A 25,374-nucleotide genomic window follows, 5' to 3' on the forward strand; every position below is an offset into this window, starting at 1 on the left:
TGCGGTTGCAAACCGTAGTCTGGCTTTTTATGACGGTTTTGGAGCAGTGGCTTCTTCCTTGCTGAGCGGCCTTTCAGGTTATGTTGATATAGGACTCGTTTTACTGTGGATATAGATACTTCTGTACCTGTTTCCTCTAGCATCTTCACAAGGTCCTTTGCTGTGTTCTGGGATTGATTTGCACTTTTCGCACCAAAGTACGTTCATCTCTAGGAGACAGAAGGTGTCTCCTTCCTGAGTGGTATGACGACTGCGTCGTTTGAAGGTAGGCCTTGAAATACATCCACAGGTACACCTCCAATTGACTCAAATGTTGTCAATTAGCCTATCAGAAGCTTATAAAGCCATGACATCATTTTCTGGAATATTCCAAGTTGTTTAAAGGCACAGTCAACTTAGTGTATGTAAACTTCTGACCTACAGGAATTGTGATACAGTGAATTATAAGTGAAATAATCTGTCTGTGAACAATTGTTGGAAAAATTGCACAAAGTAGATGTCCTAACCGACTTGCCAAAACTATAATTTGTGAACAAGAAATTTGTGGAGTGGTTGAAAAACAAGTTTAAATGACTCCAACCTAAGTGTATGTAAACTTCCGACTTCAACTGTAAATGTGGCTCATTTGGCCAACAGGTTGGATCTGAATGCATATGGGTGTCTGTATTCTTTTTTTTTTTATATCTGTTAAATTCAAATCTTTCCTGTCATGTTGTCCGGCGCAAAACATTTTGTAAAGGAAACTAAAATGGCATATTGTTTTTATGAAGATTTTTGAATATCCACATGAAATACTGTCAGCAATTGGGTGGAAACGTAGCAATAGACACCCTAAAGACTCTGGCAAGTGCACTAGTCCAGTGTCACTTTGATTATGCCTGCACATCATGGGTCACCAGCAGCCCCTTACATCTAAAGAATATGCTACCAGCAAAACAAGCTTGTAAGAAGTGTACTTAAACTCCCCCCTCATACTCATCTGGAGGTTGAGCAATTTTTCTTCTCTATCTCTGTAATGAGTCTTTATCTATGTAATTGTATATGTATTTACATAAAATATTGGGACCACAATGGAAAAAGTTTATTGTGCAATCCCGGTCACTTTAAAAAAAAAAATGTTTGTGTGTATATGTTTTTTTTTTACTGACAAATAAAATCAATCAATCAATCCAAACTGGTGAATGGAAAGAGACATCTGTTACAATACACCAAAACAAAAAGTTTAATGTCAAGACAAGCGTTTTATACTGGGTAAGCCTACAAGGTAGGGAGAGATGTATTTTATGTTTGTTGATATTGACATAGTCTATTTATTGGTGTTGAAAATGCAAACCATGATATTGAAGTGCCTGAAATCGTTATGCTTTGTTTATTGGCTGTGTGGTGCATATCCGTTGCATATATTTTATATAATTATAAATATTTAATTTCTCCCTAGCTGATCATTGCCTGCAGCCGGCTTTGATTGCAATGTACAGGCAGGGAGAGTGGTCAGCGCACTGTCAATCATCTGGCCAGGAGCCCTGCGCGGCATCAACTGTGCCACAAAAGCATGCTGAAGTGACAAAGATGATTTCCACGTTTATAAACACATGGTCGTTAACATTATTTTGAGTTAATTCTATGAGGGGGGAGGGTGTTCCGTTTATTTTACAGTACAAGGGAAGGGTCATGTGAAAATATTTTTGACGTTGGGGAGGGCTGTCATTTTTTGAGTTGGACCAGCCCCCCCCACCCCCCCCAGCACTTGTAGATCTGTCCCTAACGTGTCCTCTCTAGCTATGTATCATGGCCATCATTCCACACCTGCTGTCCACACGGTCACTAAACTAAACATTGCTAAATCTACATGTATAGTACACTACCTCAAGCACGCTCTATGTCCAGGAGCAGCAGTTGGTTAGAAGACATTAAGCACTTCCTGCTTTTCCCTCTTGATATCCTGCTTTAGCAACCTGTAAATGTTGCATCAGCTTCTAATGTTTCTGCAGTCAGCGCTTTGCAAGAGGCTGGATCAGTTCTGCCCTGACGCCAAATTGCTTTTGGAGCCTCAGAATGTCATCTCCGTTCAGGGAAATTAGTGCTGTGATACATAGACACACAATGGCCTCTCTCTGAGCTGAGAGAGTTGGAGCAGATCAGGCCTGGGTTTGGCTGTCGGATGTCTGAGGGTCTGCAGTCCTCCTCAGCGAAGATTTACGAAGTGAGGAGAGGCGAGGGGGAGGGATTGTGTGTCCTTGGAGCAGACACTGAGGCCTTTTTTTCTCTCGAGGCCCTGAGGATATTAGTGTTGTTTTGGGGGTATGTGTCAGAGGGACCAGAGGACACGTGGTGCTGCTCATGCTCAGTGAGGAGCAGGCTGTTTGGGAGAGAAAAGTCATGCTGGTCGTTTTAAAACTCCCACAGTTTCCTGCCCTAGTATGCACATTGTAAGCGAAGCGCCAGGCTCCATTGTACTCGGGCTTGTCTGGTGACGTAGCTGCTTCCTGTAGTGAAGGCCTTGGTGACAGGCAAGCTGCTGCACTGCACTGCAATCTCAGCGTCCACTTATTCAACTCAAGATGGGAGAGACTTAGTATTCTCCCGCAAATCCCATTAAACTTTCTCTGCCCTTATTAGGACTCAGTCTTCCAAAAATGAGATATAAAGGCCATATGGTTTTATAGAGCCATTGTAACCCAATACTGGCCTAGATGCTGACAGCAGGTTCTGTCTCTCTATTTTGGATCGTTTTGCTGTCCTTATCAATTACGTTAGAGCCCCTAAAGACAGTACACAAAAGCCTGGCCGCTGGTTTCGACATCTGAAACCATAGAGCATTTCTAATTTCTACAGTGCCTTCAGAAAGTATTCATATACCCTTGTCTTATTCCACATTTTGTTTCGTTACAGCATGAATTCAACCATTTATACGCAATACCCAGTAATGACAAAGTGAAAACGTGTTTTTCCAAATGTTTGCAGATTTTTTGAAAATGAAATGCAGAAATATCAAATTTACGTTAGTATTCACACTCCTGAGTCAATACATGTTAGAATCACCTTTGACAGAGATTACAGCTGTGAGTCTTTAAGCGCTTTGCACACTTTGATTGTACAATATTTGCACATTTATTATTTTTGGAATTCTTCAAGCTCTGTCAAGTTGGTTCTTGATTCTGTAGATTTTCAAGACAATTTAATTCAAAACTGCAACTAGTCCACTCAGGAACATTCAATGTCGTCTTGGTAATAGTGCTGAGCGGTTAAGCGAAATTCTGGTTATTTTTTTGTTTTTTAAACAACTAATTGACCGATCTCAGTTCAATTATTTTAATTCCATTTTATTCCATTTATTTTCTGTGAGCTCAATGCGCAGTTTCTGTAGAGGCAAATCAGATCCAGCCTGAACTGTGCAATGTAGTAGGGAGTTGTAGTTTCCAACAGGCCAATATTCTACATAGTTTAGCACAGAAAACGTAGTACAGTAATTAACTTTAATTCCCATAATCCACCTGCTTGTCCAGTATGTGTGGAGCACTGAGCTATAATAAGAATGGTGTGGAATGGAGACAGAGAAGAGAGAACGAGCGATCGAGAGGGATCGAAAGCAGTTGCTTCGCGAGGTATCTCTACCTGAAAATACATGATCTAAGTGATTGATAGTTGGTATTCAGCAATCATAAAAGTTTGTCTTATTTACTTTGAAGAACTACTAAAATAATGACAGCATTTTAACACACTGAAAACAAACTTAAAGATTCCCAAAATAATTTAGGCAAATCAATGTTTGTAAATGTGGCTTACCATGGTACTGAGTTCTGTGTGTGTGTGTGTGTGTGTGTGTGTGTGTGTGTGTGTGTGTGTGTGTGTGTGTGTGTGTGTGTGTGTGTGTGTGTGTGTGTGTGTGTGTGTGTGTGTGTGTGTGTGTAAGAAAACTTTTTGTTTTTACTCACACTACTTGTAGACTAGTTGAATGCCAATGCCATCCTCCTCTCTTTCATGTTGGCAAAACGTTCTATGGCTCTGTCATACAGTACACTTTTAGTTGTTGTCATAAGCTACCTAGCTAAAATGCTTGCTAGCCAAACTTCCTCGCGTGGGCAACAATGAACAACAGAACCAACTGTTAGCTAGCTAGTTAACGTAAGCCTACTAGGCTACATATTGGTCTCAGGCCAGTGGCACAACATATTCATTTATGGTTTGACCATAATCATTGGCCTGTACAGAGTCCAAATCCCCATCTCCATCCATCGGAAACGCCGATTTAGCAAGCTAGCTACTGAAGGACATCAACACAAGCAGACCAGAAACAGACACGTTTTTCCTGAAAGTTACATTTTGCTTAGGAAGTGATTTGATTGGTCTGAAGCCAAATCCAAACTGGCCTCCCTTGAGGGGTTTGTTTTGCTGCACCAGGACAACTCACAGTTGAGCTCAGCTCAACACTGATTGGCTAATGATTTTTCAATTGTTTTATGAAGGGAGGCCAAATGCTTGCTGGCATCAATCAGTCAAATGCTACAGCGGCAACAGGTTATACAATAAAAAATATAATAATACTAGTAGGAAAGGTTTTCATCTTTAGCTCACAACCTGTGGATACTATACGATTAGAAAGGTTCAAATGTATGTAAAACATCACAGCACAATTGAAAAATATAGAGAGCTTATGTTTGGTAAAGTATTATTGTTATGTGAATGCTTTATATGAAAGTTCCATGTATGTAAAATGTGTATGCTAAATGTTTATGTAAAATGTATGTGTAAAAAGTATATGTAGCAGAAAAACTGTTTTAAAAAAAACTAAAAAGATATGTGTCCTCGGAAGAGGGGGGAGTGGTGGATGGGCTAATAAACTCTCTTTTGGTCCAGACAGCATCAGATACATGGGCTACACATACTGAGCCAGAGGGGACACTGTTTCCCTCATTCTGATGATTTCTCTGGTGAGATTCAGCCACTTGCAAATTGATGGGAAATTTTGAAAACACAAAGAGAGATGAAAGATACATTCATTTTTTTATTGCTTCCCTTGGCATCCATTGATACATGCCACTGCTCAGCATTACTTGCTAAGCAACTCCCGTGTATATTTGGCCTTGTGTTTTAGGTTATTGTCCTTCTGAAAGGTGAATTTATCTTCCAGTGTCTGTTGGAAAGCAGACAACCAGGTTTAGGATTTTGCCTGTGCTTAGCTCTATTCTTTTTCTTTTTATCCTAAAAAAACTCCCTTGTACTTGCAAATGACAACCATACCCATAACATGATGCAGCCATGCTTGAAAATATGAAAGGTGGTACTCGTTGATGTATTGTGTTGGATTTGCCCCAAACATAACACATTATATTCAGGATATAAAGTACATTTCTTTGCCACATTTTTTTGCAGTTATAATTTAGTGCCAAATTGCAAACAGGATGCATGTTTTGTAATATGTTTTATTCTGTACAGGTTTCCTTCTTTTCACGCTGTAATTTAGTATAATGAAGTCAATACAATGTTGTTGATCCATCCTCATTTTTCGCTTATTAAAGCCATTACACTCTGTAACTGTTTTAAAGTCACCATTGGACTCATGGTGAAATCTCTGAGCGGTTTCCTTCCTCTCCGGCAACTGAGTTGGAAAGGACACCTTTATCTTTGTAGTGACTACAGTAGGTGTATTGATACACCATCCAAAGTGTAATTAAGAACCTTACCATGCTCAAAGGGATATTCCATGTTTGCTTTTTAGTTTTTACCTATGTATCAATAGGGGGAAATTCCCTGGTCTTTGTGTTTGAATCTGTGTTTGAAATTCACTGCACGACCGAGGGACTTTACAGATAGCTGTATGTGTGGGGTACAGAGATGGGGTAGTCATTCAAAAATCATGTTAAACACTATTATTGCACACAGAGTGAGTCCATGCAACTTATTATGTGACTTGTTAAGCACAATTTTACTCCTGAACTTATTTAGGCTTGCCATAACAAAAGGGTTGAATACTTTTTGGCTCAAGACGTTTCAGTTTTTCATCAAAATGTCTAAAAACATAATTCCACTTTGTCATTATGGTGTATTGTATGTAGGCCAGTGACTCAAAATCTCAATTATATAAATTTTTTATTCAGGCTGTAACACAACAAAATGTGGAAAAGTACTTTCTGAAGGCACTGTATGTGCTGGTTTCTTTGTGATACGTTTTTTCCTAGGTTGATTTGGAAAAGGGACTTGACGATGTCCTATTCACTGTCAGTTAGGATTTAGAAATGAGTGTCACTGACTTTCTCACATACCCCACCCCCTTTTCTTGGCAAAACAACCACAGTGGAAAAGACCGATGGGAAAGAACTTGTCACAGGAGTAATGGCACTGAGGTAATGAATTGGACTGTCTTGCCAGACACTGTAGCATTAGCCCACTGGCAAGAGCTAGAGTCATGGAAGCCCTTTGCAGTGTTCTTGAAAAGAGCTCTTTGGTGTAGTACTGGACTGCGTTGAGGTCTGGATTGACCTAGCCTGAACACTTCTCTCAGGCTTCGGTTAAGTCTGTGGCATCTTTTGCCAATTTATCTTTCCCCCTCTCTCTTTTTTCTTCCTGTATCTCTGCTCTGACGTTTATTAGGATGAATCTTGACCTGGAGACGGAGCTGAGGGATTTCCACTGGATGGGCCAGCTGCAAAGTCAAAATTGGCTTTATATCATATAAATGCAAGAAAACAAAAATGTGCTTTTTGGTCTTAATTTAAGATTAGGGTTAGGCATAAGAACAGCAGTGGGGTTAAGGTTAGGGTTAGGTTTCAAATCAGATTGTATTACTTTGTGGCTGTCCCAGCTAGTGACTACCCCGCAGAGCTGCCTCCAGTACATGAGTCATCCCAATAAATGTCCACCTGCTTCTCCTTGTTGTCCTCATAGTTGTCTTCTCTCCTCTCCCTCTCATTCTTCACTCTACCTTTTTTCAACCTTTTTTGAGTTTATGATGCACAAAACGACTATCTGATCATCTTTATTATTATGGCTGAGGACTATATGGATCATTTTATATGGATCCTCATTGGTTTGGGTATCAGTGGGGAATTATTTTAGCCCAAAATGCCTTGCTGTGGTTGCACACTTAAAATACATGAGTCTCTCTTTCATTTTTCGCCTTGTCTGAAATAGTTTGTGCATGTTAAATACCAGATGTTTGACTACTTTCTCTCTGATGTCTCAAACTAAAGGAATCTTGCACCATCTGTACCCCTTGTAAATTCATGTCTAGGGTAATCAGCTGGGTGAGATATGTCCTTTTAATTACAGGTTTGCAAGTAATACAGAGACATCAAATGTGATTACACTGTCGTGTTGAACTACCAGGATTGATCAAACATATGGTAGGAAGGAGTTCATTGAAAAGGGGACAAAGGATAGTTCTTTAGCCAATAGCACTTCACACACATCACACAAAGGAGTAATCAATACTTTTCCAGTTTGTGTTTATTTTTTATTTTTTTAATTACCCGATGAACTTGGGTGTTTTATATTTCAGGTCATTTGTTTTGGCTGGATCTTTGTGTTATGTCTGTCTGTTGTTTGTCTGCATATTTGTGTATGTCTAAAATCTAACTTGTTTTATTAGCCCAGCATGCTGGTTTCCATTAGAATAATACTGCACTTGGACTGGCAAAAGCAGTGTCTGCATGTTTTTTAATGGCAGTACGTGTTTGTCTCACCATTGGGATGGAAGTGAAGGGCTTTGAAGACACTTCCAGGATCTATTCCTTCCGATGCATAGAACCGCAGATGAAAGTTCAACTTTTATGAGTCATGCTCTGGCTACCGAGGCTTGACTGATGCTGAGGTTGGACTCAACAGTTTCTCGTAAAACTCTTGTTTTCAATCGAAGTTACAAAATGATCAAGACGGCTGATGTTTTTATTTCCTCAGCAAACAGTAAAAGTAGAGAGGGTTTCAAAACCGTTCGGTTTTGAAAAGAACAGATAGCAAAGATTTGAACTACCACTGCACTTGCAGTTGGCTCAATCAACTAGTTGATATGAGCCTTAGTTGATACCTTTTGTCTCTTACAGAGAGCAAAGAGACTTAGCTGTGTATCCTCCAAAAGAAACCCAGGTGCTCAAACTCAAAATAGAGTGAATCAAAAGAAAAGAAAAGCTGTCTTCGTTTAACTTTTCCCACCAGCTGCGTGAAAGTGTGGATAGGAGCTATGGGGGAAATGTAGCCTAATTAGGAGCACTGTGATTCTCTGGGTTTGGAATGCTCTTATGATCAGTGAGTGACATGTAATTACGGAATTTGGATGTTGCTTCTTGTCCAGTGGCAGCTGGCCATGTCTCCTGCATGCAAAATCCATAGTATCAGTTAGGATTTGGATGATGAAACTAAGGCTTGTTCATCCATCAAAATGAATGGCATATGTACAGTTGAAGTCGAATGTTTACATACACTTAGGTTGGAGTCATTAAAACTCGTTTTTCAACCACTCCACAAATTTCTTGTTCACAAATTATAGTTTTGGCAAGTCGGTTAGGACATCTACTTTGTGCATGACACAAGTAATTTTTCCAACAATTGTTTACAGACAGATTATTTCACTTATAATTCACTGTATCACCATTCCAGTGGGTCAGAAGTTTACATACACTAAGTTGACTGTTTCCTTTAAACAGCTTGGACAATTCCAGAAAATATGTCATAGCTTTAGAAGCTTCTGATAGGCTAATTGACATAATTTGAGTCAATTGGAGGTGTACCTGTGGATGTATTTCAAGGCCTACCTTCAAACTCAGTGCCTCTTTGCTTGACATCATGGGAAAATCAAAAGAAATCAGCCAAGACCTCAGAAAAAAAATTGTAGACCTCCACAAGTCTGGTTCATCCTTGGGAGCAATTTCCAAATGCCTGAAGATACCACATTCATCTGTACAAACAATAGTACGCAAGTATAAACACCATGGGACCACGCAGCCTTCTGTCTCCTAGAGATGAACGTACTTTGGTGCGAAAAGTGCAAATCAATCCCAGAACAACAGCAAAGGCCCTTGTGAAGATGCTGGAGGAAACAGGTACAAAAGTGTCTATATCCATAGTAAAACAAGTCGTATATCGACATAACCTGAAAGGCCGCTCAGCAAGGAAGAAGCCACTGCTCCAAAACCGCCATAAAAAGCCAGACTACGTTTTGCAACTGCACATGGGGACAAAGATTGTACTTTTTGAAGAAATGTCCTCTGGTCGGATGAAACAGAAATAGAACTGTTTGGCCCTAATGACCACCGTTATGTTTGGAGGAAAAAGACCCCAAGCATACTTTCAAAGTTGTGGCAAAATGGCTTGAGGACAACAATGTCAAGGTATTGGAGTGGCCATCACAAAGCCCTGACCTCAATCCTATAGAAAATTTGTGGGCAGATCTGAAAAAGTGTGTGTGAGCAAGGAGGCCTACAAACTGACTCAGTTACTCCAGCCCTGTCAGGAGGAATGGGCCAAAATTCACCCAATTTATTGTGGGAAGCTTGTGGAAGGCTACCCGAAACGTTTGACTCAAGTTAAACAATTTAAAGGCAATGCTACCAAGTACTAATTGAGTGTATGTAAACTTCTGACACACTGGGAATGTGATGAAAGAAATAAAAGCTGAAATAATTATCTCTATTATTATTCTAACATTTCAGATTCTTAAAATAAAGTGGTGATCCTAACTGACCTAAGACAGGGAAATGTTACTAGGATTAAATGTCAGGAATTGTTGTGGAATAACTTGACCCACCTGCACAGAGCCCTGGCCTCAACCCCATCGAACACCTTTGGGATAAATTGGAATGCCGACTGCGAGCCAGGCCTAATCGCCCAACATCATTGCCCGACCTCACTAATGTTCTTGTTGTTGAATGGAAGCAAGTCCCTGCTGCAATGTTACAATATCTCGTGGAAAGCCTTCCCAGAAGAGGGGAGGCTGTTATAGCAGCAAATGGGCGACCAACTCCATATTAATGCCCATGATATTAATGCCCACATACTTTTGGTCATGTAGCGTATCAAGTGGAACCCACTATAAATGGACCACCCAGTATGAGAATGGGCAAAGCATTTAAATGCAGACCAAGGCCAGCGCTAGTTCTTGAGAACCCCCAACCCGCAACCCGAAAGCTCCAACACTGAATGTGACCTGTGATGTGTGTTGATGTGCATGATGTGCATGCATGCTGTGTTCATACTAATCTAAAAGAAATAAAGGAATAAGACTAAGGATTTTCGTAAGCATTTCCACAACTAGGGTTCTCCCTAGTCCGCCAAGCAGTGTTATTTTCTATACACATTTTTACATTTTCTCTAAGCCATTCTATATGGCAGAGATGATATTTTTTTAGTTGTTTTCTGAAGCCTCTGTGAGTGTTGAGTCAACATATTTTTTCACTTTGTGTTGTAGTCTTGTATCATGTTCCCCAGAGGGCCTGAGTCTGGTTATGTCATCACAACCTGGTCAGGAGGAGTCTGATCTCAGGTCAGGTCTGGAATACAAATCTACGTGACAAACTTTAGGAGGGTCGCTGTCTGTCTGTGCTCTGCTCGCACACAAATCTAACTAACAGGCATTAGCGGGGTCAATGTTCGTTTGTCATGCAGCAACAGACATACATTTTGTAGAAAGAGTGTGCTCTGTCTCTGAAAATCTATAAATCTACATAAATAAATCTACATAACTGACAGACATTATGTCTATCTGTCTGTTCCCATTTCCCCTCTAAATTCCCTCCACATTTGGACATACCCAATGCTATAATCTATTTGTATACCTGCGTGATATATTACACTGTAGAGACTTTTCTTGAATGCAGTAGGCTGCAAGCTTGATTTTGGACGTCCCATTACATCGTGTAACGAGCTGCAGCTTTTTATCAGGGTTGTTCCCCCTCATAAAGAACCAAAGTCTAGCCATAACCCCTATATGCCCCATATAGGTGGATCATCCAAAACTCTTCATTTGTTGGACTTTCGGGAAACCCATTTATAATCATGGGGTATCAAATGGTGAAAACGTTTCCCACACTCTCCAGTGTTTTTGTGTTTGTGTAGGAGATGAGATTTATACACTGACATATTTCCCCCTCCTCACTTTTATCACGCAATTGTGTCTGTGTCCCAGTCAGAGGATTCATATTAAGGGAATATCTCAATTGCATACTCCTCGCTTCATCTTTCCTCTCTCCTTGTCTCCCTCTCAAAACCCACTGGATGAGAAAGCCAGAGGTCCCTCCCGTCGGACCTTCTCCTCCATTGGATTTTTGAGAAGGAGGTGAGGAGAGAGGATGCAAGAAGTATGCAATTTAGATTCTTTCTGTTTTTAGCTGATAATGATTCCACTCTCCCCACACCGGGACGGCGAGGTGACATCATTCTTTGCGACTTCTTTCAATGATTACAATCACACTGTACAAACCCTTTGAGAAGGGACGGGCCGCTTTGAGGGGTGATGAGGAGATGGTGATAGCATCGGAGGAGAGCACTCCGTGTCCCAGTGTGATGGGTCGCTCTCAGGAATCAGATCCAGCTCCAGGGCCAAAAAAAGAGATGGGGGAATCCTCCTCTCTCACGCCACGGTGATGGGATCCAGCTTGCAGCTTCTCACGACTCCCTCCTTCCCTCGGCACGGCGGCACTCAGCGCACATCTGCAGTCTGGAGGGGCCTCAGTGTTTACATATGGCCAACCATACAACGCCGGCCACAGCACCAAACTCCCTAACCGCCGCCTTTGAACAGAGCAAGTTTATCTGATGAAGCCGTTGTACAAGATAAACTTGACACTTCATTTTCACACAAACATCCCAAAACAAGATAATGAGATCCATGGTAACCCTATAGTTAGTCATTGATGATAGAAGACTGCATGGCACCATCTGTGCCGAAAGCTTTAATAAAAGCCAGTTGATAGGTACCACATTTGATGCCTTTCTCTCATGGCTGGAGCTTTGAACACTATCAAATGGACTGCACCATTTTCAAAGTGTTCTACAACAATGAACATATGTTTCTTGACAATGAGATTATGGGGAAGAGAGGAAAAATGGCTAATGACTTGCGTGTGGGATTTTTATTCATATTTCTTTTATATTTCTCAGGCTGCAAAAGGTCTCTGACGTGACATATCTCTATGGTAGCGTGAACTATGCTTCTGATTGTTTTCTCTCTATTTATATCTCTCTTTCTCTCTCTCTCTCAGACTCAGACCGCAGCACACGGACATTGAGCACCCCCAGCCCTGGCCTCATCCTGCCCACAAAGTCCCCCTCCCTCTCCTCTCCAGCCCTATCCATCAACGGCCATGAGTCCACCTCCCCCTCTGGCTCTGCAGAGACCGTCGCCATGGTGCACACCCAGCCAGGCACCCAGACCCGCTCCCGCCAATCTAAAGGTCAACACTACGCCCCCATCGACCTCCTCCCTGATCATGCCCTCCTGCAGATCTTCTCTCACCTTCCCACCAATCAGCTGTGCTGCTGTGCACGGGTGTGCCGACGCTGGTACAACCTGGCGTGGGACCCGCGCCTGTGGAGCACCGTTCGTCTGACAGGCGAGCTGCTCCATGCCGACCGTGCCCTGAGGGTGCTGACCCACCGGCTGTGTCAGGACACCCCCAACGTGTGTCTGACCCTGGAGACAGTAGTGGCCAGCGGCTGCCGGAGGCTCACTGACCGGGGGCTGCATGCAGTGGCTCAGTGTTGCCCGGAGCTGCGCCGCCTAGAGGTGACCGGCTGCTACAACATCTCCAACGAGGCCGTGTTCGAGGTGGTTTCCTGTTGTCCCAACCTGGAGCACCTCAATGTCTCAGGTAACCATGGGAGGTTGGGGACCAGTTCAGTTCAGAAGTGGTTGGAGACTCTGAATGAGTGAAGAATCAGCTTTTATGCAAATGCTTCACACATGTTCCTATTGTTTTTCACATCGTATATCAGAGGAATGCCCAGTTTCCTGCGGTTATTATAGGGATCGTTATTGATTTGCATTGGCATTTGTGTCCCTTGCCGTTGCAACCATTAAAAACACTTTAACATGACAAATAGTTACACATTATACATGTTTTTGTTTTATTGAACTGTTTATGAATGATAAAACATAATGCAAGTCCTTTATACTGAAAAACTTTGTTTATGCATTGTTTAAAGTACTAAGGGTAAGCAAATTGCTCCAAAATGTCACTTGGTGTTACTCAATTTAAATGAAGGGAAATAACATTGTGAGCAGAATTATTAACCATATCACTTTTGTAATTAATTTTCAATGAATGACTTTAGTTTTTAGCACATGCGGCCTGCGTTTCAGAAAATCCTATTTTATCTAAAATGTCTCATTAGTGTTACTTTTTTTATTTTACCTTTATTTAACTAGGCAAGTCAGTTGTCACTGTAAATTCTTATTTACAGTGACAACCTATCGGGGAATAGTGGCTTGTTCTGCCTTGTTCAGGGGTAGAACAACAGATTTTTACCTTGTCAGCTCAGGGAATCTATCCAGCAACCTTTAGGTTACTGGCCCAACGCTCTGACCACTAGGCTACCTGCTACCCCAAATGTACTACTCCTACTGGTGTCACAATGTTATCATAATGCAATTCTTAAAAATGTAGAGTCATTGTCGGCCCGCAATGGAATTTTAGGAATGCCCATCCATAAAACAGGCAGTTGCATTTGCTTTATTAGTCCTGATTCCTGTGACTGTTCAATTTGGCTGATTTAAGCTCTACATCAGCTACCAAACTTTATCAGGAGTCATCCTAAGACTATTTGCAATGAGAATCCATGTGTTTACACAGCAGAAATGCAAAAGTATTTTGTTTTTCGCTATGACGCAGCTCGTCAAAAATGTACACATACCACTGATTATCATGACAATTTAGCCCACGGGGTGAAACTCCCGGGCAGCAGTTTTGAGTAGCTTGATTTTCCATTGCATATTGTCCATTTTACTTTGACCTGTCCTGTTTTAGGATATATTGTTTGTTAACATGTAATATTCAAATCAAAGCACATTTTTCATTTGATTGGGCACCAGGTTAAACTGTTTTGGTGGTCACCAACCGGTCGATTGCGATCACACTGGGTAGGCAGTGTTCCCATTTTGAACCATTTAATTTGTCTGAAAATACAAACTCCACCTACCGGATGGACCAGGACATCTGTGGCTAAATTGAATGTGTTTACTGCTCTGGCAATTCTAATCGCTCACATCACCGTGCCTAGAGCTTCAATGACCCCGGCCACAGCAAAGTTTGGTACTGGCCTATGTAAGATTTAATAACTTTTTAAACAATGACCAGAGAGAGACTGTCAAAGAATACAGCAAAGAGCTGCTGTATTGAGTGAGTTAATGCGTTTTTATTTAGCACTGTCAACACCGTTTTAATTCAACACTATTACAAAACATAAAACGCGCTTCTCCAAACTTCCACTTGCGCTGCAGCTGTAATGAATGAGTAGCTATCGATAGCCCTGTGTTTATTATTATTAGCATTTCGTTGTTTCTATTTTAATATCGAGGAATATTTCACTGTCTCTGGTCATAGGAACAACATTCATTTTTGCACGAGGCTGATGCGGTGCAACTCAAGTTTTGCCATCAGGTGGAAGACGGTGTACCCTCTCTCTGGTCAGTCTTACCAGAGGAAAGGAAGGAGAGAGCAGAGACCATGAGAGGTCGGACCCTTTGCTGCTCTCTCCTTCCCTCCTCTGAGACTAATTCAGTGCATTCAAGACAACTGGGAACTGTGAAGAAAACTAGATCTGACTCTGAAAAATATATTTAACGGTCATCCAACTCAGAATTCCAAGTTGGAAACTCTGGCATCTTTCTAGAGCTCTAACTTTCCGACCTGAAGATCACTCATGTCATGATTTGACCTCAGATTTTTTTTTTCAGAGTTTCCAGTTGCTTTTAAAGCACCATGACCATCAGATGCAGGTAGCATTAGTCCAGTAAAATAAAATAAAAAATAATTTCAATTAATGCTCAGCTGTGCCTCGCAAGTGCTACACCAACTGATCTGTTTTGTTATCAAAGCTTGAGTTTTGAAATATAATATGGTCTGAGAAGAACAATATTGGCAGGCCAGGCATATAGCAAATATGCTGTGATAATGTATTAGGCCTAATGCACAAACCTTATTCCTACATAACTGTTTTTATTAGGTTAATGTTATGTTTTTTAAGTCATGTTTGTTTTTTAATGAAGCGGTAGATCTCGGCTTGCTTTTTGACTGCGAAAGGGATCTTGTCTCAGAAAAGGTTGGTGACCACTTGGCTATTTGATCTGAGAAATGTGCATGATGTAAAAAGTGTCTGTCTCGTGAGATTTTCATGAATGTAATTTCCAGACTGTAGGCTACAGAAAATGCCACATACTCTTTGTACCGTAGGCTATAGGCTACATGCTTTATGTTAGACCTTTTTTATTTTTTTTTACAAAGTGGGCACTGCTTATCATGGGGCGGCATCAGCGCTCACCTAAATAGCCTATATGCCACTGGGTGAGATAAATTATCACTGTTTTTTAGCAGAATTATGTGATGTATTATGTGTTGTTGGAGGTGCATCTTGGTCAGTTTAGCTCGGGAAATGCCTCCCTTGTCAATCTGCAGCCTTAGGCGGCTGCCTAATCTTGCCTAATGTGCGGGCCGGCCCTGCATCACACACGTCTGTGAACTTTCCTTAAAGAGAAATTCATTTCAGTCCTGGTTTTCTCCCGAAGCTGGGAAAAACATTAAAGGAGCATGGAAGCTCTTCCAGCCATTGGGTCCCTAGTGGGAGAGGAAAGACCTACTTAGCTTTGAAAGCAGGACTCCTTTACCTAACAGGAGTAAGAGGGCTAGTCTGGTGCTTTCATTAAGGAAGTGGCACAACAACAAAAAACATTTACTTTGACTAGGCTTTGGTGACAAAGCAAAGTCAGTGCCATGAGGAAGTAAAGTCCTTTGTTGTAAAAATAGACTTGAATGGTCGTGGTTGTAGGAATAATTAAATGAAGATGTATTTATTTTGCTGGAAAATGTTGGTCCCCTGACGTGTTATTTGTATTCTGAATTTGGTCCATGTCTTTCAAGAAGTATGGTTAGCCATTATAGCAGGTTCTACTTTGGCACCCTCAAGTGGTCTTTTCTCACATAGCTGCAACATTAGTACAAATTATAAGGAAATTGCGTATACTATACTAAGAGAGAATGGTCAGACAACAAAATATGTAAATTGCTTGAAGTTATAGACCAAGACCAGTTACGATTACATGGCTTTTGTAGTCATTCATGAGGTAATCATTGCTGTCTTTGTAATAAGCCATACCCCTTCTGTTCCTCCAGGCTGTTCCAAGGTGACCTGCATCAGCCTCACCCAGGAGGCTTCAGTCCAGCTCTCTCCGCTGCATGGCCAGCAGATCTCCATCCACTACCTGGACATGTCTGACTGTTTTTCCCTGGAGGACCAGGGCCTCCGCACCATTGCCTCCCACTGCCCCCGCCTCACACACCTCTACCTGCGGCGCTGCACGCGTCTCACTGACGAAGCCCTGCGCCACCTGGCTCTGCACTGCCCCTCCGTCAGGGAGCTCAGCCTCAGCGACTGCCGCCTGGTGGGGGACTTCGGGCTGCGCGAGGTGGCCCGCCTGGAGGGCTGCCTGCGCTACCTGAGTGTGGCCCACTGCGGCCGCATCACAGACGTGGGGGTGCGCTACGTGGCTCGCTACTGCCCGCGGCTCCGCTACCTGAACGCGCGGGGCTGCGAAGGCCTCACGGACCACGGCCTGGGACACTTGGCCAGGAGCTGCCCCAAACTCAAGTCCCTGGATGTAGGCAAGTGCCCGTTGGTGTCAGACAGCGGGCTGGAGCAGCTGGCACTGTATTGCCAGGGCCTGAGGAGGCTGAGCCTGAGGGCGTGCGAGAGCGTGACGGGTCGAGGTCTACGGGCCATAGCCGCGAACTGCTGTGACCTGCAGCTGCTCAACGTACAGGACTGCGAGGTGTCGCCGGAGGCACTGCGATTCGTTAGGCGCCACTGCAGACGTTGCGTCATAGAGCACACGAACCCCGGGTTCTTCTGAGAGAGGGATCACTGGATTCACCTTCTGACAAATGGATATGTTTAAATTCCTGCTCTGGGGTTGACCAAGAAGAGGGCTGAGTTGTCAGGACTAGTTGGAAATGGTGTGCAATATCCACTTGTGTATTTTCTTAAGGTAATTTGCATGGTTAATAATGCTGTTCTTTGTGTACACTCACATGGAATGTATTTAACATATTTATCTGTATAAAGGGAGGCAAATGTTTCAATGTATTAGACCTTGTTTGGTATTCCTCTCACATGTCACATTTCGGATGTAACGTTTGCTATGCAATAACATTGAGCACTGGGTACAGATTCATTTCGAATGCCTTCTCTTTACCTTTGTCCATCTTTTGTGCTTCATTTCATCAACTTTAAGGAGACAGATATACACCTTTACATTGTACACATTCCTTTTTGCGCAGGAAGTTATTCCACACCAAACCACTATGAATGTATCACTAGTAAGCTAACCCAATAACCAGCATATCTGGTGACTTCTTAACCCTGTGTTCAAGTCCAGTAGAAAGAAAGGTGTATCTTTGTCAGTCTTAAGTGCTTATAATGTTTCTTTTTTTGTATTTTGTGTGCATATGTACTTTATCAAATCTAATAGACAATCACTTCAATTGAGCTCAATGGTGTCATGCGTCTTGACTATTTTATCTTGCAGAGTACAGTGTATAGACTCAATGTATCGACTCAGTGTACAACTACGTTTTACTACCAAATAGAAAACAAAAGGATTGGTGTTCTTTTGACCAGGAACATGTTGCTGCTACAATTATTCTAATAAACAGCTTTGTAATAAACAATTCTTCAACCATCAGGACATATTTTTTCACACAGAATGAAGTGAAAATAGCCACGAGACGTGACGCCCATGTGGACATGAGTATGCATGAAGTTCATCTGTAGTAGCACTCGCTATTTAGGGCCGTTCAGGTGCTTGAAAAAGCATAGTATCTAATAAATACCGGTGCTACCATAAGTGGCTTGCTACCATATACTGTATCATACACTATATACGGTAACTTAACTGACAGAGGGAGCCGCAGAGAGAGTGCCAGAGATAATCCGTTGAGTTGTTAAACCAAAGGTCATTGTTCTGTGTGTGTCTGCGCATGTGTGACACAGCACTTCACAGCACGCTTCCTGTTTATTCATTCCATTGCTGTGCCATGTTCCCTCATATGGTAAGGACTGTGTGTCACCGCAACTTTGGCCACCATCCTCTAGGGTTGTGCTCCTGTTATAACACACTGACAAAGAAGAGTAGAATAACATTTGAGTACCTGAGTGTTAAACAGTAGTTATTTTCACTGTCTTGTATTGTAGCTACATGTCTTCTTCTCTGTTCTTCTGTTATGTTTAAGTAGAAATTGGAATTTCAATCACTGACTGACAACCAATGACAATTAACACTGATAGTCAATGGTTTGTGTGTATGTGAGTGTGTGCGTGTTTATGATTCATTTGAATGCCTATGTAATGTATGTGTTTTCATCAGTCTGAATTTCTCCTTCTCTCTGAAAGTAACAACCATGATGAAACAGTTTCTGTTGACTTTTTGCCTGGCCGTAGACCTTTTCAGCACTTTGTTAGCTCAAACAGGTACATATTGCATTACAGATGTTGTCCTTATTTAACCTACAACCTGATTCTACTCCCCTCCTTTTTACCTATTGGTCAATATGACTTCAAGTCTTACTGACAGACACGTATGTACTTCTAGAGGCTTCTAGCCCTTTGGTAACCCTAAAGAGTGGTAGTGTTCGTGGGCAGTACAGGACAGTGAAGGGCACAGAAAAGGTAGTGGAGGAGTACCTGGGGATTCCCTTTGCCCCCCCCCCCTTGGGCTCGCTGAGTCTGACTGCTCCTTTGCCTGCTGAGCCCTGGGAGGGAGTGAGAGATGGCACCAAACTACCCCTTACTCAGGTTATGGTTTGGATCCATGGGGAAGCTTAGCTGTGGGTGGAACCTTCCAATATGATGGATCGGCTCTGGTGGCCTATCAGAATGTGGTTGTGGTTGTCATTCAGTATCGCCTTAGCATCCTGGGTTTCTTAAGGTATGACCTTGACAACATTTCACCAGTGTTACTCTACATTTACTCCAATTCGCATTAAGTGCCTTAAACTCTAACTGAACTATAGTATGTTTTACAATGGTGCCTTGAATGTTCATTTGATGTGCCAGCTGTGCCAAAACAACATTACAACACCAGATGTATTGTTTATTTGCTTCAAGTACAGGAGACAAACATGCAGGTGGTAACTGGGGCTTCTTGGACCAGATTGCCAGCCTTCAGTGGGTTCGTGATAATATAATGGATTTTGGGGGAGACCCAGACTCAGTCACCATCTTTGGACAATCTACCTGGGGCATTAGTGCCTCCATGCTGGTAGGTATGAGAAAGACAATGTGACACAGCAGTGAGATGGTCAGGTACAGAAGAGGTGTGGTTGAATTTATACCTCACAGTGTAAACCATCAAAACCAAAGAGAGTAGAACTGTTTGATCCAATGGCTCTGTCTATCACATGATAGGTGTTGTGTCTGTTAGCTGAGGGCCTGTTTCCCAGAGCCATCCCTATGAGTGGAGTGGCACCACTGGAGGCCCATTACACCAACAACTCACTGGCCAACGCCAAGGTACTCATGAATACCTATGTAACACAGCATCCAGGTCCACACCCACCCTGCCCCCATTAATGCGGGTACAAAACAAACCATTGGTTACAATATGAATAACATGATGGCCCTGACTATGATCTAAAATAGTAACCAGTCTTCTCTGAGAGGGTTTGTTCATGGCAGGTGAATTCTTCTCCCATTCCAGATGATGGCCAATCTGTCAGAGTGTGATGACAGCACTACTGAGAAGATTGTGCAGTGCATCAGAGGGAAGTATGAGGTCATTCTGTTCTGTTTGATGTGGCTTATGTTTGGCATGTTGGTCTATTATCATATGCACCGAAGCTAACAAAAATATCTGTATTTTAGGTTCAGGCATTCTTGGGCCCTGCCATTGATGGTGTGTTCCTGAAAGGGCCTCCTGGAGAGGTTTTGAAGAACAAGGAGTTCCTGAAGGTTCCTATGGTTGTAGGGGTGGTCAACCATGAATTTGGATGGATTATGGCTCAGGCAAGCTCATTGGCTTTTATATCTTGTTGTGAGATTTTCTTTAAGACAACATTCTTGTGGTCATCAGATCAGATCAGATCAGATTACTGTACCTGTATCACATTTCCGATATCTTCACCTCTGTTGCAGTCTAACTGTTGTTTCTGATGCCATAGTTTTTTGCACCTCTGGGTTGGGTTGATGGCATAGAGAAGCAGTCTGTGGTATCCGTGATGGATATTTTCTTCCCAGTTTATGTAAGTTCTCCATCCACTTATATACTTCCTTTGAACTCACGAAAATTGGCCTACAGTGCATTTGGAAATTATTCAGACTCGTTACAGACATATTCTAATATGAATTAATTGTTTTTTCCCTCATCAATCCACACACAATACCCCATAAAAACAGGTTTTTAGAAATGTTTCTAAAGTTATATAAAAAAAACTGAAATATTATATTTACATAAGTATTCAGACCCTTTACACTGTACTTTGTTGAAGCACGTTTGGCAGCGATTACAGCCTTGAGTCTTCTTGCGTATGACGCTACATGCTTGACACACTTGTACATGGGCAGTTTCTCCCATTCTTCACTGAAGATCTTCTCAAGCTCTGTCAGGTTGGATGGGGAGCATCGCTGTACAGCTATTTTCAGGTCTTTCCAGAGATGTTTGATCAGGTTTAAGTCCGGGCTCTGGCTGGGCTACTCAAGGACATTCAGAGACTTGTCCTGTAGCCACTCCTGCGTTGTTTTGGCTGTGTGCTTAGGGTGGTTGTCCTGTTGGAAGGTGAACCTTCGCCCCAGTCTGAGGTCCTGAGCACTCTGGCGCAGGTTTTCATCAAGGATCTCTCTGTACTTTGTTCCATTCATCTTTCCCTCAATCCTGATTAGTCTCCCAGTCCTTGCCGCTCAAAAAAAATCCCCACAGCATGATGCTGCCACCACCATGCTTCACCGTAGGGATGGTGCCAGGTTTCCTCCAGATGTGACGCTTGGCATTCAGGCCAAAGAGTTCAATCTTGGTTTCATCAGACCAGAGAATCTTGTTTCTCATGGTCTGAGAGTCTTTAGGTGCCTTTTGGCAAACTCCAAGCGGGCTGTCATGTGCCTTTTACTGAGGAGTGGCTTCCGTCTGGCCTGATTGGTGGAGTGCTGCAGAGATGGTTGTCCTGGAAGTTTCTCATCTTCTCCACAGAGGAACTCTGGGGCTCTAACAGAGTGACCATCGGGTTCTTGGTCACCTCCCTGACCAAGGCCCTTCTCTCCCGATTGCTAAGTTTGGCCGGGTGTTCAGCACTAGGCAGAGTCTTGATGATTCCAAACTTCTTCCATTTAAGAATGATGGAGGCTACTGTGGTCTTGAGGACCTTCAATGTTGCAGAAATGTTTTCGTACCCTTCCCCAGATCTGTGCCTTGACACAATCCTGTCTCGTCGCACTACTGACAATTCCTTCGACCTCCTGGTTTGGTTTTTGCTCTGACATGCACTGTCAACTGTGGGACCTTATATAGACAGGTGTGTGCCTTTCTAAATCATGTCCAATCAATTTAATTTACCACAGGTGTACTCTAATCAAGCTGTAGAAACATCTCGAGGATGATCAATGGAAACAGGATGCACCTGAGCTCAATTTTGAGAATCATAGCAAAGGTTCTGAATACTTATGTAAATAAGTATTCTGTTTTAGTTTTTTTATATATTTGCAAAACATTTTAAAAACCTGTTTTCGCTTTGTCATTATGGGGTACTGTGTGTTGATTGATGAGGAAAAACATTTAATTTAATCCATTAGACAAGGCTGTAACATAACAAAATGTGGAAAAAGTAAAGGGGTCTGAATACTTTCCGAATGCACTGTATATTGATAGGACTAAATTGAAATGTTTCATACAGAATAAATATTAAATGCATAAGCATGGTAGCAATTGAAAGGGAATAGTTTGGAGTATTAGACAAAAGTTGAGGATACAACAGTTCACCTGGCACAAGACTGAATCCAAACATTACACTGTTAATTTTACGTGCATTTTACATTTACTGTACTTTTCGACGCATTTGTTGATAACGAAATCAGAAAATACTCTGGATAAATTCAGTAACATGATAAGAATATTCCTGGAAAAGTGATAGAATAATTTGTATGTTTAAGATAATGACTAAAGTATTCCACCCTGAAACCATATAATTGTATGAAATGTGTTAAGAGCCATACATCAATAATGTGTGTTACTAGGCCACTGTGATACTATTTCGCAATATGAGCTGGGTATAGTTGAGACATTCAAGGACAACTGAACTGTCGACTTGCGATAACGTTGAAACTAATAACTGGAAAGAGGCCTCCCCACCCTAGGGAGGAGAAAAAATGTTAGAAATGGCTAGGCGTGCAGAAGATGAAGAAACATGTTGCAGAAGGGTGATAAACAATGTATGTGAATTGTGGAAAAATACAGCCCACCTAAAGAGAGGTGGAGTTTCTACTGATGTGAGTTCATTTGTGTGTGTGTGTACTATAAAAAGATTGTGTTCTCATTTTGAAGTCAGAGTGCTCTCTGAATAAAGTATTGATCTATTGCAGACTGGGACTTTGTCTATTTCTTCATTAACCAGGGCCTTACAACCTCTGGGAATTGGTCAAAGCTATAGTGACAGTTGAGTTCATCCATTGGGATAAAAATTCTCGTGACAAAAAGTGGGGTAGGTGCAACGTAAGACAAGGGTTTGAGTGAGAGGACTAACTGGTGTCTCCAAGTGGCCACACAAGTAATTTCAATGCACTTTTATGACTCAAAGAAGGCTTTTCAACTATAAAGTGCTTTTTTGAGCCTTCCTAGCTGTGCAGTTGAGGAACTAGAGCAAGCACACTTGACGTTGTTTTGTTTGGAACACAACCCTGCAATCACACAATTATTGTTGTTTCCGCAATCCAAAAACGGACCATTATAAATTGCATCCTGGGTCAGGTGGGCATCATTTGAAAGCTTGTTCTATTGCCGACATGACTAGCTAAGTTTTCAAATAAGATCTTATAGTGTTAGGCTTTCACAAGGCAATGCAGAGAAACGGATCAAAATCTTGGTGCACATAGAAAGTGGTTCCGCGGCAAATGTTGTTACAACAGGCAAACATCTCATTTTGTTCAGAACAACCCACGGTATGACATATTGTAACTGAACATCAAACATAGTGATCATAAACATTGACACCGTATATGACATGAGTTTTATGATATGGAAATGGGAAGTGCACATTTAGACTCAAGTGGGGTTTGGTTTGCTTGTTTGACATCAAAGCGATATTTATTATAATCCTCAACGTCATCTTTCAAAATACATTGAGTCCTCTTAATTTACAGCATTTCCCTCGTTTCCTTCACTCAGTCAACAAAAAAATAGCAAAAGTACCCCAATTAGAGGGAGGGACTGGGGCAACTTCTTGTCACGTACAGTGCTCAAGTTCAGAACAGCTGTCAGTCAAAACCCATACAGTGCTGTGAAGCGCAGAGCCTGAGCTCTGATGTCGTTTATAGCATGCTACCGTACAGCCACTGCGTTCCAATTTAGGTGCTTATCAGTGCCCAAATCTGTCATTTTTAACCCGTATACGGGTACAAGTGTAAAGGGATACACCAATAGTTCATTCCACTGGTTGTTAGATTGCAATAGGTGGACAAAAAGTCAACATTTTATAGCTAGAATCCTTCATTGCTACATACATTTTTGGAATTATAAATGAATGATATACTGCATACCCATAGATTCTTGAAGAATGTAGCTTATAAATTCCTATTGAGTTTAGTTTAACGGTTGCACCCCATCAGAACCCAAAATATAAGCTTGTTTTACTCCAATGTTTGTAAACAATGTAAATGTATAGCCTCAAAACATGGTTAAAACTATCATTTCTATATCATAGAGGGTCAGTCCTTGCATCCATAGCTGTCTATGAATTTGAGAGTGGTTACCGATATCTAGGGCCATGCCTCAGCTTTTTACCAAAACAGAGGCGGTGTTACACTTTGTTATTATTTCAATTAAGGATTATAGCTTTAAAGGATGCAATCATCACTGTGTTAACTCTCCATCCAGAGATTATATACATACTGTGTGTTGTCTCCTGATGGACCGATCAGTGAAGAGGACTAAGAGTTAAGCAGGATAGCGATGGCATACATGGCCAACTTCGCACGCACTGGGTGTAATCTTTAATTTCCTTTCATGTTTTTTTTGTCCATTCCCTAAGAGTATCATGAGATATTTCTTAAATGTTGTTTCTTTCTCTCAGGTCTCCCAATGAGCTGGGGTTGGTGGAGTGGACTCCCTTTGACCACACCGAGAGTTATCTGAACCTGGGCTTGGAGCAGACAGTGGGCCTGGGACTGAACCAGAACAGGTCCCACTTCCTGAATGTAGTCCTGCCCCAGAAACTCTCAATCCACCAGACAGCCAATGAGGAGCTCTAAATCTCTGGGCTTTACCATATATGGACCCTTCAATTAACACATGATCAACAATTAATTTGGTAACACTTTGGCTACAGGACATTCTGAAATCCATTGGAATATTGAATACATTATGTTGTATAAACATGCTTTTTAAATACTGTGGCTGTAAAAATACACATGTACCTTGTACAATGGATGAATAAAGATGTAAAAGATTACAGTCCTTGTAAATTATGTTGAATAAATGTGTTATGACGGCTGTTATGATTGATACTGCAACACTCATATAGTGTTGCATTTTAAGGCCCCCTGGTTTGGACACTGAAGAGTTAACTTCCTTTAATAAAAGTCTTCTCCAGCATTTGTTCATTTACAAACACACAAATATGTATACCTACATAGGACAGGATAACTCCACACAGGCAGAAAGCACCATTAACTATTAAAACCACGAAGCGCGAAAGACTTTCCAAACACCCACGTCTAGTGCATTTTAGGAAAGCAGATTAATAAATAAAGCAAACAGTAGGCTACAAATCTCATGAAAACAAAAGTGCTTCTCCTTGCACCTTTTGATAGTTCAAATTTCTGTCGTACAAAATCAAGTTAAATTCAGATTATTATAACTTCTTATGGGTTGAGAAATACATTTCAGATTGCCAGCTACATAACTAACCAATAAAACCCAATAGAAATAAATCATCAACATTGCAGGTCCACTTTAGTATATGTTAGCTGTATTAG

General features: G+C 41.7%; 1 protein-coding gene across 4 annotated transcripts in view; it reads left to right on the forward strand.

Moving 5' to 3' along the window:
- LOC120051109 (F-box/LRR-repeat protein 7-like) overlaps nucleotides 1–20,180 on the forward strand; it is a 35,288-nt gene extending 15,108 nt beyond the window's left edge. The window contains exons 3-7 of one of the 4 annotated variants that reach the window (XM_038997775.1): nucleotides 12,192–12,800; nucleotides 16,317–17,188; nucleotides 19,306–19,710; nucleotides 19,898–19,965; nucleotides 20,062–20,125. In XM_038997775.1, coding sequence (XP_038853703.1) covers nucleotides 12,192–12,800; nucleotides 16,317–17,053 — 1,346 coding nt within the window. In that variant the 3' untranslated portion in view covers nucleotides 17,054–17,188; nucleotides 19,306–19,710; nucleotides 19,898–19,965; nucleotides 20,062–20,125. Of the gene's footprint in view, nucleotides 1–12,191; nucleotides 12,801–16,316; nucleotides 17,189–19,305 lie in introns of all 4 variants that reach the window. The other 3 variants (XM_038997774.1, XM_038997772.1, XM_038997773.1) reach the window with 3 other exon arrangements.
- Nucleotides 20,181–25,374: the final 5,194 nt, after the last annotated feature.

This window comes from Salvelinus namaycush, chromosome 7, assembly GCF_016432855.1.
Source record: "Salvelinus namaycush isolate Seneca chromosome 7, SaNama_1.0, whole genome shotgun sequence".
NCBI classification, from domain to species: Eukaryota; Metazoa; Chordata; class Actinopteri; order Salmoniformes; family Salmonidae; genus Salvelinus; species Salvelinus namaycush.